At 38.2% G+C, this 21423-nt stretch overlaps 2 protein-coding genes across 2 annotated transcripts; both read left to right on the top strand.

The window, feature by feature from the left end:
• The first annotated feature begins 678 nt into the window (after window positions 1-678).
• On the top strand, window positions 679-7124 carry LOC122078077 (protein SIEVE ELEMENT OCCLUSION B-like). The gene is made up of 7 exons (XM_042643946.1): window positions 679-843; window positions 946-1041; window positions 3900-4306; window positions 4399-4505; window positions 4637-4791; window positions 5044-5406; window positions 6264-7124. Exons 1-7 carry the CDS (start codon window positions 679-681, stop codon window positions 6390-6392), a joined length of 1422 nt encoding a protein of 473 aa, XP_042499880.1. The 3' UTR covers window positions 6393-7124.
• Window positions 7125-17133: 10009 nt separating this feature from the next.
• Window positions 17134-19178, top strand: LOC122078377 (cytochrome P450 86B1-like). Its single transcript, XM_042644343.1, has one exon. It carries the CDS (start codon window positions 17363-17365, stop codon window positions 18902-18904), a length of 1542 nt encoding a protein of 513 aa, XP_042500277.1. The 5' UTR covers window positions 17134-17362; the 3' UTR covers window positions 18905-19178.
• Window positions 19179-21423: the final 2245 nt, after the last annotated feature.

Below are 21423 nucleotides of genomic sequence, written 5' to 3'. Positions count from 1 at the left end.
TGAGTGTGGAGTTTTTCGCTAAAAGATCCTAGAATTTTATTAAGAAGAAGAAAAAAAGAAAATCAGTTACATCAGCACAAGAAGAAAAATCGTGCAAATTTAGGCCCTCCACCTCCGGCATGACCATCAGCAAGAGAACCTAAATGCCCTTAACAAAATCTATAACGAGGTCTTGTATGCAAGATCCTTCTTAATAAAGGAATATTATTCTTGGATTGATTCTCAACAAGTGACTTTAATCGGTTAGCCATAAAGAAATAGTTTCTCCAATTGATATTATCAAATTCACCAAAAAATAATTGATATTATCTTTAAAAAAAAATAAAAAAGGCTTTATCAACTTAAATTGTAAACTACACCTCTCATATTAATTAATTATTATATTAATTTATAGGAATAAGAACGCAATCTTCCTCACCGGGATCTACCTCAACCGTCAATGGCTGGACGGGCAAGTCCAAAACAATCCTTGTTGGAAAAAAAAAAAATAAGAATCCCGAAGTTTTCCCAGATGATTTTTCATAATAAATTCCCACAGCTCTTTCGGTAGTGTGTGCCCCACCAGTGTTAATGCTCCCCGTGTATCTCGTGTAATCCGGACTCTATAAAGCGGGGCTCTTTCCTTTGCCCACTTTGCACCTTCTTCTCCTCCTTCTCCTTCTTGTATACACTAAGAAGATGGAGCAGTCGCTGAAGCAGACGGTTGATGGGAACCGCATGAAGACCAATAACGACGACGAGATGATAATGGTGATCCAGAAGACCCACTCTCCTGACGGCAAGTATTTCGAGCTCGAGCTTCTTCTCCAACTCGTCAAGAAAATGCTCACAGCCACAGCTAACGTACGTAATAGATACACTAGTCGTTGTAGTCTTTTGATTTTACTGCATGCTACCAGTTATTGCAAGCAATTTATCATTTCATTGGGTTTTAAATTTGCTTAGCAGCCAGAAAATGAAAGCATGGACGAGAAGGCCTTACAGGAAGCTCTCGGCATGCCTGAAGCATTGGCCGCCACCATACATAAGATCTCCTGCGAGGTTTGAGCTCTCTCTCTCTCTCTCTCTCTCTCTCTATAAAGAAATGACTTAAGATTTTCTAAGTAAACCTACATTTTATAATAATAATAATAATAATAAATAAATAAATATATATATATATATATATATTTATATGTTCTTAGACCTAAAAATTTCGTTGTTGTCTAGGTTGCAGCTAGGGGTGAAACAGGGTTGGGTTGGGTCGGGTTTCTTAAAACCCTAACCTAATCTTAGGTCCTCAAAATTCAACCTAGGCCCAACCTGACCTTGTCGGGTTCATGTTCAGGCCCAACCGTAATTGACCCTATCAGGGCCAGGTTGAGTCGGGCTAGGTTGGGTTGGATTGATCTTGGCTTCTGCAATGGTTGAAGCCCTAATTCTAGTATAAAAATTCAAGATTAAATTTCAAGCCGGGTTGGGTCGGGTTGAGGCCTCAACCCTAGCCCGACCCAACCCTGACTTAGGATTGGGGTTTTTCAATCCTAACTTGCCCTCAGAGTCAAAAGACTTGGCCCAAGCCCTATTCGGGCTCAGGGCAGGTCAAAACGGGTTAGGGTTATCTAGGACCAAAGTTTCACCCCTAGTTGCAGTTAAGTAGCTGCCACCTTTTACCTATTGACAACATTATTATTATTATTACGCCCCCTCACCTATAGTTTACTGAAATTACATATGAATCCAAGGGTTTGAAGGAATTACGGCCCCTTCTCCTGGCATTAACGGTGTGAGTATGCTATTAATTTTAAACAGTAAAAGACCGTATTACCCTTTAGTGGAAAAGAATCTCATCTGTATGTACCCTCTGATTCTCATCTCTTTCCCTACGTTCGTTAACCTCCTCCTCTTGATCCGATAGTCACCTCCACCGCCGCTATTGCCGCCGTGGTACCTCTCTCTCTCCACATAACCTCGCTAAAAGGGAGTCGGTAGAAATCAAGAGATTCGGAGAAGTTGAATACTTGAAAGGAGACCAAAAGCTATTAAAAACACTTTATTTTATTATAATTTGGATCAAACTGTTTTTCCTGAAGATGGGCAAACGGAGATGAAAGCACCCAATGAATCTGTGCTAACAAGTCTCTTCATGACTGAAAGGAATTGAAGAATTTTAAACAAAACGTATTATATCAGGGCCTTAATTTTTTTCTTTTGTCCACTTCGCTTTCAGTTTCTGAAGCTCAAAGGAGTTCTGAAAGAAGCTCTCTTTCAGTTAGAAGCTATGGAGAAAGAACCACTCCCATGCCTTAAACAAGAGTTGGATGGCCAAAAGTTTGTAGAAACTAAGGCTTTAAACAACAAGTGATCCCTCTCAGCTTGCCTATATATTTTACTTCTTAGTATTTCTCCTTCTGAACCCATCAAAACCAGAAAGAAAGAACAGAAGAAGGGACCCTGAGAACCAGTACACAAGAAGCAAGCAAGCCAGCCAGCTTGAGCAAAAACCCAAACAAGAAAAATTATGAAAACCTCTCTCTCTCTCTCTCAACCTCGTCGTTAATCAATCTCATCCAAGGCAAAGCAAACTTTAAGGGTTAAGTCTTTGATTTTTCAATCTCGAGAGAGAAACGGTGAGAGGGGAGACAGAAACAGATGATATACAGAAAAGAGAGCAGACATTTTTTTTTTTTCTTTCTCTGAATTAAAACGGACTGTGACTAAAGAGGAATTGAGGTCAATTCCTTGAAGATGCACAGAAAACCGATCATAGACACAGTAAAAAATCAAATAAATTTTTTGGATTTTTTTTAAGGTTTTGCTAAGGAACAGGAAGAATGGTTCTTGGTGAACTTTGATTTTTGTCATGTGTGTTTGTAATCTAAGGATGTTTTATCGTAGCGGTGAAGAAAGAAGAGGAAAAAGATATTAAGGTATATATGTAAGTTCATCGATATATAAGGGTATTTTCGGTATAAGAAGGTATGATATTAGGTGATGTCACCAATTACTAGTTCTAACGTAACTGGATTAACAGATTGGACCTAATTGTAAGAATTTGAGAAAGTGCATGGGAAGGGGTAGGGGTGCAACAAGGCCGGGTTGGGCTGGGCTTCATAAAACCCTAGCCCAATCCTGAGTCCCCTTAACTAGGCCCAAAGCCGCCCTGAACCTGACTCATGGCCGCAAAACTTCAACTCATGCCCAACCCTTCAGGGTTCAGCCCAACCCTTATAGGCCTGATTGGCCTTGATTTTTCAGGGTTGGGCCAGAGTGACCCTGATTGACCATTACCCTAACCCTAACCTTGGTTTATCATCAAGGGGTAGGAGTGACCTCGATTGACCTTGACCCTGACCGTGGTTTGCCATTAAGGGCCGGGTATACTCTTATATTTTTTATATAAAAAGTAAGAGAGATTTTTTTTTTTTTTGGTAAAAAAAAGCAAGAGAGATCGGTGAGAAGATATACTAGGGGTTTTGAGGTGTCAATGACTCAATGTCAAACAATATCTTAAATTAGGTTAATATCAACGTTAATATCAGGCTCACAACCAGAGTCCACATCAGGAGCAAAGCCCAAGGCCGGGTCAAGCCAAAACTAGGGCCAAAAGTCAGGGTAAAAAAATCAGGGTCAGGTTCAAGGTCAAATACATCAACCCTTACCCACCCTGACCTTGACTCTGGGTTAAAAATTTCAGGGTCAGGCCAGCCCTCATGGCAAAAAATTTTAGGTCAATATTTGTTCAGAATCAGGGCAAACTAAGGACAGGTTCGAGCACTCAGGACGAAACTTGCACCCTTAGGTAGGAGGCACAATTCCTTTAAATCCTTGGTTCACATGTAATTTCAGTAAACTATAGGGGAGGGGAGGGGACGTAATTTTTCATTATTATTATTGTTTTTAATGGTAATTAATGGCAGTTATGCTGCAATTGCTCGGGACGGGATGAGCTGTCGACAACGTCAGAACTGTTCAAAAAGATGTCGAGTTACTCCTGGGACACTAAGGTGGTTCTGGCTTTGGCCGCCTTTGCCCTCTTCTATGGGGAGTTGAACCTGGTGGCGGTGACCTTCTCGGATCACCCCATTGCCAAAGCCATAAAGCTGCTGAAGCAATTCCCACAAGAATCGAGACTCTTTCTCTCCTCTCCAAATACGCTGACGAGTCTTATCGAGGCCATTGTCATCGCGACCATCAGGGTTGTCAATTTCAACCGTCAGTTTCCTCGTTACTTCTCCACCCACAGCCACACTGCCGTTTACTGGATCGTCAGGAGCGTCGTCGCCTGCGCGTTCCACATCATGGGCTTCGTTGGCTTGGGTTACAAGTATGTCATTGTCTACTCCCCTCCTGCCTGCATGGATCAACGAACCTGAATTTCTGTTTTAGACAATTACAAATTACAGTTTTCCATTACAGGTCCATTCCACAGATTACTGATACTGCGGCTACGGAGTTTTCCAGATTGAAGGACAAGGTCTCTGAAAGTCAGAACCTCCTTGAACGGTGGTACTGGCAGCGCATTGATGAGTAAATAATTACTGGCAACGTACCACCATGTTCGGCTGAATCCCCTTTATGCATTTTCCTTTCTAAAATTTCTTAATTACGTCGATACTTACCGTCGTGAGTGGTGGTGGTGGTGGTGGTGCTACAGGGGCGAGGGAACGGGAAGAAATTTTTTCAACACTTGACCATCTCTTCCAGTTCGAAACGACCGTCATTGATAACACTGAGATTTTCAAAATACTGTTTAACGCCAAAGATGAACAGCAGCCACTTCTTAAATGCTTCCCCGGCAAACAAGAACGGGTTTGTACTCTCTCTCTCTCTCTCTCTCTCTCTCTCTAACCCAACCTGCAGCCACACTTGGAGAGCTGTATTTTCTACTTATCTGTAAGGTTTAGTTAAGTTGATCGAATCATCAAAGACTCACTTCTCTCTATGCAACAGTGTGGAGTGGACGTGCTGAGAGGAAAAAAGGTGATACTAGCGGTATCGGAGAGCGTGGAGTTGGACGAGGAGCTCAACTATCTGTATAAGATGTACCAGAAATCCTTGTAGCAAAAGCAAGCGATCCTGTATGAAGTGGTGTGGCTCCGATTGTTGGACAAGACAAAAGTTAAAGGAGACATTCAACATACACAGATAACGTTACCGTGGTACATTGTGCACTATGATCACATACCTTCCATAAACGAGGGGGTGACTATGTACATCAAGAAGAAGTGGCTTTTCAATAAGAAGTCCATCCTGGTGATGTTGGACGAACAGGGAAAGATCGTAAGCCCAAACGCCATCCACAGGTTGCAGATCTTTGGAAGGGTTGACTTCAACACGAGGGAGGAATACATCTGGAAGAAAGTGAACTGGGGACTTGAATTCTGGTTTGACTACGTTGACAATGACAAGGTCATATACAATTGGGTAAGTCCACCAAAACTAACTGAGTCATGGGTAGAAATCTTCTCAAATTCTCATCTCGTACAATTCCATACAATTTCATCATAAATGGTTGACACGTGTAAATATTCCATATATACGGTTCAGATTAATCAACCATAATACAATCTAAACCGTAGATATGGAATATTTACACGTGTCAGCCATTTAGGATGGAATTGTATGAAATTGTACAAGATGAGAATTTCAGACAATTTCTACCCACTGACTCATACACTTACGATTGGTTTGATTTTATTTTTTAAAACGTGTTTTTCCTTCCCCTTTTTTTTTTTTTTTTTTTGCAGAAAAACACTTTAAAAACCATTTGATTCTTTGCTTGGTTTCCCTTGTTTTTTGAAATAGAAATAAAAATTTATGTTTTTTGTTATTTCTAGACACAAATAGGAGGGGCAAAAATTTTGAAAAACCCGAAACTTTATTTAACCTATTCCAACCCCAACTCATTGTAGAAACTTCTCGCCATCCAGAAACAATGACTCTAACATTGTGCAAAGTTCATAGTTCTGAATTGCCATCATCTTTTTGAAACTCACCTCCATGAAGTATGCCTACAACTCACGTTGTGCCTTCACTTGTGAGTTGCATATCTGCAACTCCGTTCCTTCACTCGTGTCTTGAACTCGATTACACTATTGAAAATGTTTTGAAAAACAAAAAAATTAAACACCTTTTTTGTAATTTCAAAAATCATTTTTTATTATAAAAACAAAAAAATAAAATAAAATAATCATCTTTCCTATTTCTAGACACAGAAACAAAATCAAAGAGGTCCCTACTCTTTTTCTTAATTTTGACTCATAGTATCTTCACTTTAACAGATAATGGAACGGATAAACGAAGGACGCTACTTTTGCCTGTATGGAGGAGGAGACTTAGATTGGATCCAGACTTTCAGGAATGAGGTACGAAAGGTGGAGGATGCGAATATCAAATTTGAGATGATGTAAGTTGGGAGGAAAAACCTCAAGGAAAATGAGAAGAAAATATTCGAGGAGATGAAAAAAGTAGGGAGCAAATGCTTCCTAGAGACCTACTCATTCTGGTTCCGGCTGGAGAGCATGTTTTACTCCATGATGCAGAGCAAGAACTCCTTTGAAGAGGACAATCAGCAAATGGTGGATATCAAGACCATGCTCTCCTTCAATGAAAGCGAGAAAGGGTGGGCGCTGATCAGTAAGGGATCCACCACCATGGCCAAAGCCAGTGGTGACAAGATCATCAAGTGCTTCCAGCAGTACAATTCGTGGAAGAAATTCGCTATCCAGAAAGGTTTTGTGCAAGCACTCAATGACCAACTGGAAGAACTCAAAAAGAAGAGCCCAAGTCACTGCAATCACCTCGCCATTTCGGAAGCCGCCGGCTGGATTCCGGAGGGCCTGAAGTGTACCGATTGTGGCCGCCGTATGGAGAAGTTGGTCACATTCCGCTGCTGTATCGATTAACTGCTCTCTATCGGACGGACTCAGCAGCCGCTGCCTACTACTAGTAAGACGACTATGTCGCGATATCCTATTGTGTGAAGATAATAAATTTGGCAGGGGACAGTGGACACTCCTTCCCTAGCTAATCTTTGATGTGTGTTTGTCAAGCTTGTTTCAGTATTTTCCTTCCTATCTAGTAAGCTGTGTTTGTGAGCGATAATTCCATTAATAATATCTAATGCTACTTATTTACTAGTATTATTATGTTTGTCATGGTCATGGAGAAATACACCAAATTTTAGACTTCAGGTACAAGAAACATAACCATACTAGTTCCAAAACCCCACCTTCGACATTGCCTGCCATCAGCAAGTGAGAGGGACTAGGATGCTACAACCATCAACCCAATAGACACTCTCCACCTAGAACATTCTGAACCTAGGCCTTCTGTTAGCATCATCTCTAAAATACTCTCAAGGACCGCAAACAGATGCCCTTGGAAGACCTCGTTTTTTATTCTTAGACTGATTGGTTAGACTTTCTACCTATAGTTGCTCGTTAATTTTACTTGCTGATGGCAATGCCGAAGGTGGAAAAATGACCATGTTTTTGTTTTGAGCTTTTTGAATTGTGCCAATTTTGTAACAGTTCTTTTCATTTTCCCCTCTTTTCTTTTCTTTTTTTTTTTTTTTTTTTTTTTTTTTTTTTTTTTTTACAATGACCTTTTAGCGGGAAAAAAAAAGGACCACAGACGGCCAAACTAAGATTGGAATGGAAGACTCCTCTTTAGCGGTTATCTTGTTAGATAATCCCCTACCAGGTTAGCTTTCTAATAGCAATGAGTAATTTTCCAATGCATAATACTTAGATACACAAGGAGGGAGGTCCAATGTTGCCAAATGAACCAAGGAACTGACCCCCTTTGAGCCATCAAAACTGCCACCGTTGAGTAACACTCGACCTATAGATTAGAGCACTACAGGTCCCTCTCCATCTCCAAACCCAAAATCAGACCACTAAATTCTGCTTCAAAGTTTGTGGTTATCCTAAGAAATGATCTAAGGAATGAAATCACATGACCATTGTTGTCTCTGAGAACACCACTAGCTCGTGCCTTGCTTAGGTTACCTTGCGAGCAGCCATCAACGACGCTTGGCTTCACCCAACCAACCTTGGCCAAGCACAACTAACTTCCATCAACAAACTATGACTAGTCTGAGGGATTGAAATATCCATCCTATGAGCACACACCAAATCCACCATCAATCTTACCAGTCCTTTGCAACAGGAGCCATCGCCTTTATCTCTCCTTTAATCATCAATAATAAGGTTTTCTTGTAATTTCTTGCCACGCTGCTGAATCGCCTAGCATTCCTCTCCACCCAAATGAAGTAGGGAACCAATATAAAACCAAACAGCCACGCCTCCTTAAGACTATGAATGCGAGATTTTGAGTCCACCATTTACTATAGTTAATCACACTGTTGAATTGAGCATGCCAATGCAGTCCCAAAAAAAATTAGCAAATGAGGTCTATAAAAATTAGACTATATGACGGAGAGACTCCTTATCCTTCCTACATAATTCACACCTAGAACCAAAAGCAATCCATTTCCCTTTCACTCTCTCATCATTGGACATCTTGCCATGAATCATCTTCCAACCAGAAATTGATTGCCAAGGTTGAAGATAAGAGCCCCCACACTATCCCAACCTTCTGATTAGGCCTCCTTAAAGCTTCCCACGCCGACTTGGATGTGCAGTTCCCCAATGTGGAAAGAGACCAGCTACACAAATCCTACTGCCCCAAAGGAATCGGAAATTCAACAATTTTCTCAAACACTCACCTTCATGAAGCTATATTCCACCTGAGGGACAATCCACTTCCCATCATCGATCAAATCAGCCACCTTCATTTCATTTCCCTAAAACATAGAAAATGGAAGAGGGGACAACTCCCTAACAAGAGAGAACCCAACCACCTATCATTCTAGAAGAGAATGTTGCTACCATCACCACCGCCCGTAGTTCATTAGTGGATACAAAATCCCGCATTTTCTTAATGCCTTGCTACAGAGAAGAAGATTAATAGCAAGTTTTCAATGACCCCTCTTTATTACAAACCTAGCTTGTAGAAAAGTGCTTATAGCTGACTGACCAACTTGCAAAATCATCTTAAGTATGTTGTAAGAACAGCTTAGTACTCCTCATATCTAATGTGCACGATAGTTTTGCCCATATTTGATCCATAGTTTTAGGACATGTGTCATTTTTCAACCATGAGTTCTTTAAAATCCTAATTATTTGCATTATGGATATCTCCTAGGCATGGAGGAGAATCCTAAAATACCGATACCTTATTTTTTATCACATTAAATCTTCCATTGATGATGTTCTAATACTTATATTTGACTTGATAATTTTATTTTATTTTATTTATTTATTTATTTATTTTGTCATTCTGAATTTCGGATCAAAATTATGAAATGGGCTCTTTTGTTTATTCGAGTTTCTAACAACTATTACAATCGTCCCCTTTTTCCTGTTGGTGTTAAATCTGAAATACACCATCAATTTTTACAACCATTTCTCACTTGTTTGAATAATTGCAACAGCCAAACAATTCCCCCCCTTACTATCTTATATACCTTCTTTTTTTTTTTACTTAAGATCAGTAAGAAATGATAAATTACTAAAGAATGAATATAACAATCACCCAAAGCCAAACTAAAAAGATAACAAAAATAGTCCATCTATCCATTTTTCGGTATTTTCATCAATAGATGGATAAACCAAAACACAAAACCCAAAACCCAAATTAAAATGAAACCGAAGCCTCCCAATAGCCCAACCCCACTTACCTTAATCTCCTTGTCCATATATATGGATTCAGCACAAAAGGAGTTTCTAATGCCCTTGCACAACAGCAAATCCTGAATCTATTTGTTATATGTTATATCTATACCCCAGAGCCCAGCCCATTAGTAATCTAATTGAATAATATAATATCTGACCAGGCTTACATATGGAGAAAAGTACCTTAGTTAGCAGACCTGAAATGGACAATGTGGACTGGTGCTCCAAACCATGGAGACGGAATAATCTCCCTCTATTGGATAAAGTGTCTGAAATACCTTCTAAAAGTTGGTTTGTATCTCTCTCTGTGCCTAATCTATCAGGGTCTCTCAGATCAATGAATCCCTCCCTTTTATATATAGAATACAAGTTTTGTGGTGCTTTTTTTATTTTTTTAATAAGTTTTGTTGTGTTATTGTTATGTCAATAAAAAATTAGACCAAATTCAACAAAAAAACCAAGACTAGACCGATGGTAATGCAATAAGAAATCAAAAATCCAATATATATATATATATATATTTATCGCTTTATGTATACATGTAAATATGAAACAGGATCAGAGACCAAACCAAATACTAGGCTGATTACGAACTAAAAAGAAACTGGATCAAATCAGTTAAAGATTGACCAAAATCAAAAAATTCATTAGAATTTCGTTTCGAATTAACAGAGTAATACACAAAAACCGATTCAACCCATCTGAACCAACTGATTGACACCTTTACTTTGAACTTTGAAGACGAAGATTCACGAGGATTTTGAGTAGTGTTATAAAGTTATTTCACTTGGGTTTTTTCATTTTTTTTCTTTATTTAATAAAAACAAACAAAACTAAGACAAAAATGCACCAAATAACTTTACCAAATAAAACATTCCACATCATCCAAATCTCCATATCTAAACCCAGCCAGGGTTTAAGATATTGGAATCACCCTCGGATCAGAAAGGGTCTATACTGATTCGATCTTAATATGGATTGGCTTTTATTTGACAAAAATATCCTATTTGTCATTAAAAAAAAACGTTTACCTTTCATCTATATTGATTTAATGATATGGTATCGACCAAGAATCAAATTCAAACACGGCTGACATCAATCTAATCCAACCAATTCCTGACTCAATTCATCCCGATTCCTCAAATTAAGTGTGAAACCACAAAACCAGCCCTATTTCTGTTCACTTATTTGACATTAGCTTTTGATCAATTTAGATTGGGTTACATTCGTAATTGCCTATCAGCTTTCCACTATACCCCAATGCCCCATTGCTTCCACTTTCCCTTAGAAAGATAAAGAAGAGCTTGATGGCCAAAAGAGCGGGGGAAAAAATCTTGAAAAATTATATCGAAAAAATGATAGGAAGGAGAGCAAGTGAGCAATTTGAATGAAGAATGGACACCTCAACCTCCAACCACACTAATGTCTCCAAAGTCCATATTAGATCGACATGTAGGTAGGATGGTGAAGAGAAAATCTCTTAATTCGTGAGATCCGATCCCTGATTAAATTAAGAAAAGTTATTTTGGACCCTATGAAAGGACATAACATGGCTAGTTACCTTTCTTTTTCTGTTATCTTTCCACTTAATTAATTACTGAAGGTTCCACACTTACACAAACTTTTGATTGATTGACAAGAAATGGTGATTTGGGTTTTGGGGTCCAATATTAAATTATTAACCACCTTTGTTAGCTCAATTTAGTCTAATTGGGCCCCATTCAACTGCATCAATTCTTGTTTGGATGAACCGTTCTATCATATATTAATGTCGAACCAATTAATTCGGTTATTTTGTCTATTCTGAAATATTCGATTGACCCACCACTTCAGCAGTTCATGTACCTGAGTGGTCGAACCTATCAACTCAAATACCCAATTGCCTCAGTGCCTTGCCGACGTATGGGTTCCACTTCCACCACCGGCGTATGTGTACTTATACATTTATAAGAGTCACTCACAGTGGTGAGTCTTATTCGCAGGTTGAGATATATATTTCTTTCCATACAGAGAATCATTCTTTTCTTTTCCAATTACTACAGGAATAAACTATCTAGACTCTAGAGTACATAGTTCATCTTCTTGGAAGTCTTGATCGAAATTTCGGATATTATAGTAATTTTAATGAATCTCAATTTCATACAGAATAGAGGTATATGATAGATCTTAAATCTTTTGCATTTAGACTTTTAGTTTTAGATAGTGAATAGGGTTTTTCGATTCTATCTTATTCAGTGGTCCTGGGCTTGTTTGGAAAAACTATCTCCTTTGTTTCGTTTTCAGCTCATGATTTGAACAAGTCACACTACACCCCTAGTACATGTTCCGCGCGCTGAGGACATCCGAAGAGTGGGTATTTCATGGTATTTTCTGATTGGTTGTGTGTTGTGTTTCTAATAAGTTGTTTAATAGTTGGCATGTTGAATCGTATACACAGAATGGGGCTGGTTTAGATCGATCCTAACTAGATGATTATGAATTACTCCCATTTCTTATAATATTTTTCTTTACCCCGGTAAGAAAATAATATATCAAGAAATATGATATTTGAGAAATTTCCAAAATTTTGGTCTAAATTTCTAGCAATAGCCTAGAAAAAAAATTAGTACTTGGTTTCAAAAATTTCAACCTAAATTTCAGTTTTGACTTTAAAAACTTACTCTAAAGTAGGGGTGTCCAACAATCGATTTGATTTTGTTTCAGCTAGGTTGAATCAATTTCAGTTTAGTACCGGATTAACCCAAAGCCAACCCGTTAAGCTGAAGTCTGATTTTGGTTCCGTCTTTTATTAGGTTGGCTTAATGGTCTTTCATCAGCCCGCCCATTATTGGGTTGTTACCATTTAAGTTTCATTTTTTAAAAAAAGAAAAGTTTTTTAATTGATTGTTTTGGATATTATCAGTTTTTTTGTCAGTTTGATTTTATTTCGATTTCTAACGATTTTGTAAAAACCCAATCAGAAGATGAACTTTTAAAGATTCAATTTGATTTCTCCAAGTATGATCAGGCCAATTGATTCGGGCTAAAATTTGACACCCTTTATGCAAATAACATTTCCAAAGATAGTATGTTTCCTTCTTAAAATTCATGCCGGGCCTAGGACAATGAATTCCTTCACCTAGTATGTAAAATAAATAGTCAAAAAGGAACCAAACCCCATGAAGCCAATTTCAATGAATGAACTACAAGCCCTACCTGTACCCAATTCGTTTCAGATCTCCACAGAACTTTTAAGATTTTTTTTTCTTCCCAAATCTTCCTATGACAGAAGTTCAAATATAATAATGAACACATGAACACAGCCAAAATTCTAGGTGACTTCTTCAAACGCTGGATCCTCTTGGGACAAAATTTAGATTTTTCTAAGAAAATGTTCAAAATAAAGATCAACAATAAGATTATTAATACGAGTCATAAATTTGGACGTCCTAAGTTAGCGCAGTTGGTGAGGATGTTTAGTGCTCTTCACTACTCTTTATTTTTCATTGAAAATACACTAGTGATTCCTTGCTTGAGTCCTCCAGCCTTTGCTTCTTGGGCTGATCTTTTATAACGAAATTTAGTTTATGCCAAAATAAATCGGTGATTAAAAATAATAACTACCGCCAATCGTCCCTTTTGGTTTTCTAATCAAAGCTTCCATTTGAGATGATGCTGAACTTAATCCAATGGAGGTAAGTTGTATGGTTTTGGTTAAGATGTCTCAAACAAGGGTGGTAGTAGGTTTAGGTCCCTTTCCCAACGGTTCACAAGAATTAGAATTTGGTAGGGTTGGGCTTTATGCATTGATAAATGCTTTTATTTCTAGAATGCCTAAGGAAGTAAGACTGTCATGCAAGAAGGAAGTAGACTGTCATGCAAGCAACACTTAATTGGTATGCAAATTAGAGCTGTGGATAACTTACTTACTGAGGAGAGAAGATCAGAATCAGTGACAAGTTATATGTGGAGTTTAAGGATGTGTTGGGTTTCATAATTCTATAGAAAGTCTTTTTAGTGAAACGTGATTCTTTTTTTTTTTTTTTTAATTGTTTGATTGTTTTTTGAATTATTTCTAATTAAAAATGCTAATTCATTTGAAACAATTTTTTAAAGCTAAATGTTGTTCATATGAGAAATAAGGTAAATAGAAAAATTCATATTTGACACACATAATCTTAATCCTCGTATAAATAGTCTATGTCAAGTAGTGATTCAAAAGAATCACAAAAATTGGAAAAGTAATCTTCTTCCTCCCACCAAAGCTGAAGACCACCCTCATATTTTCCACTATTTATTTAAATCTATGGTTTTTTTCTTATCTGTTTTTAATGACATGTGCGCACACAACCACATAATATGGCAAGGTGAGCCTTGCTTATACTGTGGATATGACAAGTGACAACTGACAACACATCTTATATGGAATATATCTCCAATTATGACTTATATAAATATATTAATTTAAGTAACTAAGTAGAAATGCATTTTTTTTTTTTTTTTTTTTAATACTATCAACTGACAGATAACCAAATAGTTTTTTAAGACAGATTCTAGAGAATCCAACTGACAAATTAAGTAATCAAACAACTTTTAAGGACTGATTCTACAGAATTATTCTCACAGATTTAGGTTAACTAGACAGTTTTCAGGTAGATTTACATAACAGATTTATGGCTAACTAAATAGTTTTTTTGGAAAATCTAAAAAAAAAAAAAAAGAGGAACCACTCTACATGGACTCATTGCCAAATCTTTAAATAGCAACAAAGGGTAAGTCTCCAAATATGGAATCCATCCATCATTGGAACACTTGGGGTGTTGTGTTGAGTCCAAAGGGTATTATTGTCCATTGGTAATGCTTATTAAACGGAACATTGAAAGATGTAAATTGTTTACTTGCATCAGTCAGTTTAACTGAAATAAAACTCCAAGGAATTATATAACCAAACACATCCTTAGGGGTTCCTACAACCCAAATATAGACCAAGGTTTAAAAGAACATAATTCTGATTTGGATCGGTCTCCATCGATTTCAATCTGGATCAAGAATGGTTCTGATCAGATCAAAATCAGTCTAGATCCTTCAAGAATCAGCCAAAATGTATTTTATCAGGATCAACCTTAGTCAATTCAACCAATCTGATCCCAATTATTAAAACACTAAAAGACCTTTGTCATGGCAATGATCAATCGGATTAGAATCAATTAGGATCAACGAGGAATCGATCAGAATCAGCTCAAAGTTGCCTTAACCCTAGGTTTTAGAATGAAATTGACCAATCTAGAATCCTAGATTGGCCTGATCAGCCGACCTGATCTTGATTTTTAGAACCCTGATACCAAGACTTTTGCCATGTCCATGTAAATTTGTGACACAGCCAAAACTAGTATATCCTCTTGGTGGTAGGACCACCTAGCTTCTTTAGTAACCTTAACAATAGCCTGAAGGCTGAACCCAGTTCATTAATATTTATAGAAAATATGTTAGCCATTAGCTGCAATTAATTGCGACCACAATTCTGCCTACATATATGGTCCTTCGATAGTACACCCCACCCCACTCCACCCCACCCCACCCTACCCTAGGCCCGGCCCCTGCTCCGGCTCCAGCTCCAGCTCCAGCTCTAGTGTATGCCCATTGGAGTAAATGCTCATAGGGTTCCGCATCTGGTGGCCTCCCAGGCTCCCATGAATACCAAGAGTCGAGTAATACCTTTATGTCCTCATTGACCCAAGAATAGAAAAAACTCTTAATCTTCTGTGAATTATCTTCCAAGGCCATCATCGACTTTAGATAACTTTTTTTTATGCCATAGACAATCTTGATACCCCCAACCCAAGGCCCCAAAAGGATACCATTTTTTCTGACTTTTCAGACATTTGATGAAGTGGGACCCACGGTTGTTGAATCTTGTGAAATGTGTCTATTTTTTTGATAATAACTTACATCAACATGATAAACAAAAGATGGGAGAAGAGAAAGCATTTAATATGAAGAGGGGAGAAAGAGTGGCATGCTGGAATAGGGACAATTTTGAAAGGAAAAATATGAAATTAGAATTATGTGGTTAAAATTTGATTGAAAAAATTGAAGATATGAGTCATATTATGGTACTGTTTAAAATATGGAAGAATAATTGAATACAAGTTGGTCATATAATTGAATTCGGTCACAAAATTTGATGACACTGGTTAATTCATTGTGGACCTTACTTATCCTTATGTTTAAAAATTGCCTTATCATCAATCATGGACAAAATTAGTCGAGGCAATTTGGCAACCCTAGCAAATATGTTTATGCTGACACATTCACCCTAGCGGGTGCATTTCTATATTTAAATATTAACAAATTTTGTATGTCTCTGAGTTCAAATTAGCCAAACCCACTAGTGAGACATTGAGGTACCGTTTGATGTTGTTTCTATTGTTCATGTATCTAAAAACAACAGAAAAGAATTTTCACGTTTTTGAAATAAAAACGGATTTGTTGGTGTTTGATAAACTTGTTTTTCGAAACTTTTTTACAGACATGATGCCACTAAAAATACCCAATAGTATCATCGGATGCCCAAAAATGAAAAAGGGTTCGATTGCCTCTTTTTAGGTTTAAATAGTTGAGAGATTTACCGAGCACAACAACCTTTTTTTTTTCTCTCAGATTCGTTTTTATGACTTGTTTCGTCAAAGTCGTTTATAGAATTATAAATAGACATAAATTTTGATTTATGTTTCTAGAAATGGGTGAAACGGAACAACTTTATCAAACGCTTTTTAGATTGTTTCTTCGTTTCTGAAAACAAAAAAACATAGAAACGACATAAACGAAATATTGTCAAATGATGCCTGAGGGTTCAAAAATGAAGTGCATTCTCAAAGACATGTATGTTGATCGTTTAGCTCAATTTCAATCCATGGATTCAGAAGATGTATTCTACTCCCACCATGAATTTACCCTAACTAAATGTGATCCGTTACATGGACGATGCCACAAGTTCTTCATATTAAATCATATATATAAAGTTTTTCTTTACCTAAAAAAATTCTCCTTAGCTCACTTTTTAGTTCTAACCAAATGGAACATTATGTCAATTGGGGCTTTTTTTTCTTTTTTTTTTTTTAAACCTATAAATCCAAAATTGATACACCATCAACCTGACCTATTTGCAGAAATAGGACATGCAGTATGCAGCTTGTTCAGGCTTGAGATGATGGCTGATTCAGTGATCACTCTGATTTGTTGACCTTTTATGGGTTGGGTCGCTCGATGTGTTGGGACTCGTGAGCTCTATATCTCCACACACTCAAAACGATTCACAGCCCATCCCTCCTTCTTCTTTGTTTTTAATTCATAGGAGGGAGATCTCTCTCTCTCTCTCTCTCTCTCTCTCTCTACATTTTGAAGGTAGTTGGTGACGCATTAATGGCAGAAACCCACAAACATACACTTTCCCACTGTGGTTGGGCTACGTTTGAGAGTTATACTAATAAGCACATAATAGGACCCTTTTTCAAAACAAAAGTCAAGAGAGAGCAATTACCCTTAAATTTCCAATGCACCTATAGGCCTCACAAGTATCATCATCTTCTCCGCTTACCAACTAAAGGGCAAGTCCTAGGAATTCTCATTCCTCTCTAAGTCTCACCAGCCCAAGGAAAGAAATGGCAGGGAAGGGTTCTAATCTTACACTCTCCCTTGCAAAGGCTTTGATAGCTCACATGAGATTCTCCGACGTAGCTATGGCTCTGTTGAGTCTCTTCCTCTTCAGTGCTTTGGTTCAGAGACTCACCAACAAGGGTCCTATGCTATGGCCTGTGATGGGTATTGTTCCCACCCTCTTCTACCACTTCCATCACCTCTACGATTGGGCTACCGAGTGTCTGATCAAGTCCGGAGGGACCTTCCATTACAGAGGAATATGGATGGGTGGTGCACATGGGATCGTCACCGTTGATCCTACCAACATCGAGTACATGCTCAAGACCCGATTCATCAACTTCCCTAAAGGTCAGTACTACCGTGAAAGGTTCTCCGATCTCCTCCGCGATGGCATCTTCAATGCAGATGACGACACGTGGAAGGAACAGAGAAGGGCGGCCACCTCTGAGATGCACTCTACTCGCTTCGTTGAGTACTCTCTTCAAACGGCTCAGGATTTGGTTCACCAGAAGCTGCTTAAACTGATAGACCAACTCGTGGCATCAAGCGAGGCCGTGGATCTCCAAGAGGTTCTTCTCCGGTTTACATTTGATAACATTTGTACGGTCGCATTCGGGATTGACCCGGGTTGTTTGGCGGTTCATCTCCCCCTTGTTTCCTTTGCCAGAGCGTTTGAGGAGGCAACGGAGCTTACTCTTTTGAGGTTCACAGTACCACCATTTGTGTGGAAAACAATGAGGCTTTTCCGGGTTGGACCGGAGAGACGGCTTGAAAAAGCGGTTCGAACTGTCCGTGAGTTTGCGGCCAAGACGGTTACGGATCGGAGGATGGAATGCCGGTTCACTGATGGGTCTGATCTCTTGTCGAGGCTGATAAAGGTTGAGAAATTCTCAGACGAGTTTCTTGAAGATTTCTGTATTAGTTTCATCCTTGCCGGTCGAGACACTAGCTCGGTAGCATTGGCCTGGTTCTTCTGGCTCATCCATAACCACCCACGTGTAGAAAATCGAATTCTCGGCGAGATCAAGAGTATCGTAGGAGAAGAAGAAAGGGTGTTCACGATGGAGGAATTAAAGAAGATGGTATATCTACAAGCGGCGCTTTCGGAGTCACTGCGTCTGTACCCAGCGGTGCCGATAGATTTCAAGGAGGTTAGAGAAGACGATGTCTTCCCGGACGGGACCGTGGTGAGGAAAGGGGCGAGGGTGTTGTACTGTATCTTCTCCATGGCACGTATGGAGAGTATATGGGGTAAGGATTGTAAGGAATTCAAACCAGAGAGATGGATTAATGGAGATGGAGAATTAGTGATGGAGAACCAGTTCAAGTACCCAGTGTTCAATGCTGGACCAAGATTGTGCATTGGGAAGAAGTTCGCGTATATGCAGATGAAGATGGTGGTAGCTTCTGTGTTGTTGAGGTACTCGGTTGAGGTGGTTCAGGGCCAAAAGGTGGCTCCAAAGATTACTACCACTCTCTACATGAGGAATGGGATGTGGGTTACTTTCAAGCCCAGGTCCAGGACCAGGACCAGGACCAGTTGATGATTTGATTATCTAGGAGGAATAGAGAGGACTCCTATATCTCTGAGAAGACGTACGGGTTACGGCTTGCGGGTATGCCTATATGGTGTTCCAGTAGTGCTGCATTTATGTCTTTTTCTCGTGGAAATAAGGCTACTAGTATTACAGTAGATGGTGTTGTATAAAACAAGGTATGACTCTGTTTCTCCCATGTCTCTGATGGTTTCATATTCATATTTTGAACCAAGCTAAAGTAGAAGTCAGGAAATATGAAATTTAGCTTTGTTTGCTTGGATATGTTTAATTGGTGGGGTTGAGGGTTCGCTATGATGCCAGGTGCAGTTTTGCACCAATAAGGGGAGAGAGTTATGAATTGTCTTATAGGAGTGGGCATTTAATAAGGATTGGGAGTGTGGGATCCATTGATGGGATGTGAGAAGGCGTGTCCATGTTTCTACATTGGTGTCATTTTCCCTAAATAGTGATACTAAAGAATTTCGTATTAAGTTTTTGGAATAAAAATCCATGTCCATCTAGCGTGGCCTCTGTGCATGCTGAATATTTTTCACGCCTAATTGCGTCAGGGAAAGAGAACATCATACTAACAATGTACCTGTCCATATGGACAAAGAGAAAGTCTCTTCATACACCATAATGTGACCTTATTATTGGACTTTTAGCCAGGTGAGTTGCATCAACTTCTTACCCCGTCCACCATTATGGGGCTCTGTAATTCAACTCTTGGATACGTATATTTCATCATTAACTCAACTCTCATTTACGGAATAAGGAATCTACCAAAAAAATTTGCGGAATAAAAAAATGTCTTGGCTCTGCTTCCAAATAAAGAAGGAACATCTTCATCCACCATTATATGATTCTATAATTAGAATCTTGGATAAGTTTTCGTCATAATTCAATTTCCACCATATTTATTGTATGAAATAAAAGAAAAAAAAATGCCAGAATCAGTGTGAAAGGACATTTCTGTCCTTGTATTTCTTTAAAATTGGGTTATTTGACCTTTTCACCTTTGGTTCATATCATTCCACTGATAGAACCAAGAAGCGGGATTGACTAGTGCTGATAACGATTCAGATTAACCATCCGATCCAAGACCAATCCCTCAAACTATGCTTGTCCAATTAAAAAGTCAAATATGTGACTTAAGATGTTCTCTCTTCACCATGATTAAGGGAAAATTGATCTAGATGAAAATGAGCCGGCAACATAGCTAGGTCTCCTTGGATAGAGACTTGATTTTGGAAACATTAATTTGAGAAGAAAATTTTCTCACACCATGAATACAGAAAAAGTACAGTCATTAATTGCCATAAAATATATATTTTCTATTTACTAATGATCGGTTTTACACCCATCAATGAGACAATGAGTCTTCCCTTCTAGAATTTCACATTTTTTGTTTTTCAGGTAAGATTCAGAATTCCACACTGGGGAAGCAAAAGGAGAAACTTAATGAAGGGACCTTCAAATGTTGTGAGCATCCCTTTACCTGACTCTACACAAGATCGGAGAAGATAAGGGTGGTCAAGGGGTGGTCTCCATAGCATTGCTCTATAACAAAACCACTTCTCTTATGAGCAAAATATCCAAGTGCCCCCGTAATCATGATTCGAGAACTTTCGTGGGTTTCAACCGTATCTCTAGGGGTCAAAACGATAAATTTCCTATGAATTTTAAAAATCAATTGTTTCCACCATGTTTCGACCAAATTCGACGAAATTTCCATGTTTCAATGGGAAATTTCGACCAAACTGATTAAAGAGTCGAACCAGGTTCTATGTAAGTTAGTTTGAAAAGAAATCCAAGCCTTCTTTAGCAAAATTTGACCATCTTCTTAGTTCTTTCTCTTAGGAGTGGGAAACTTGAAAAAACAGTAAAGATTTCCATCTTTTATCTAACAAAGTTAAATTTAAGAATGGTTCTTGCTTCATCTATATAAGAAAAACAGTTTGAACCATAAAGGTAAATTCCAACTTTCTCAAAAATCATTTTTTTTTTTTAAAATATAGTAGAATTATGTAAATTTTTTATATGTTACTCAGGAGGACCCGATCTATGCATACACGATGGCCCCCTTTTTTTTTTTTTTTCTTTCTGTTTTTAAAAATGCATTTATTTACAACATATTTCAGACAACAACTCAACATAATGGTTACCAAACCTTTGGTTTACCACACAAGTATGATTTTTTTTTTTTTAATGAAACTAATGATGTGCATGTGTTAGAAAAACCTCAAAGGATGTCACAAAGAAAAAAAAAAAAAAAAAAAAAAAAAAAAAAAAACATCATTTGAGGGTCAAAACCTAAGTTTCTACCAAACCGGGAAAGATTCTCTGATTTTCTTGAAATTTCTCAGGTTTCAATTGAAATTTCGATCTCCCCAAAGGTCGAAACCCGATACCTTGAACCTTGCCCACAATACATTGTAAGATTTCAAAATAAACCCAACTCAGGTTGACAATTCAAAGACTTGAAACAAGATTACACAATATTAATGTAGTAGTTCATCAAATTC

Source organism: Macadamia integrifolia, chromosome 5 (assembly GCF_013358625.1).
Source record: "Macadamia integrifolia cultivar HAES 741 chromosome 5, SCU_Mint_v3, whole genome shotgun sequence".
Lineage (NCBI taxonomy): Eukaryota > Viridiplantae > Streptophyta > Magnoliopsida > Proteales > Proteaceae > Macadamia > Macadamia integrifolia.
Note: the sequence above shows the minus strand (reverse complement) of the source record. Positions and strands in the feature narration are given on the sequence as shown.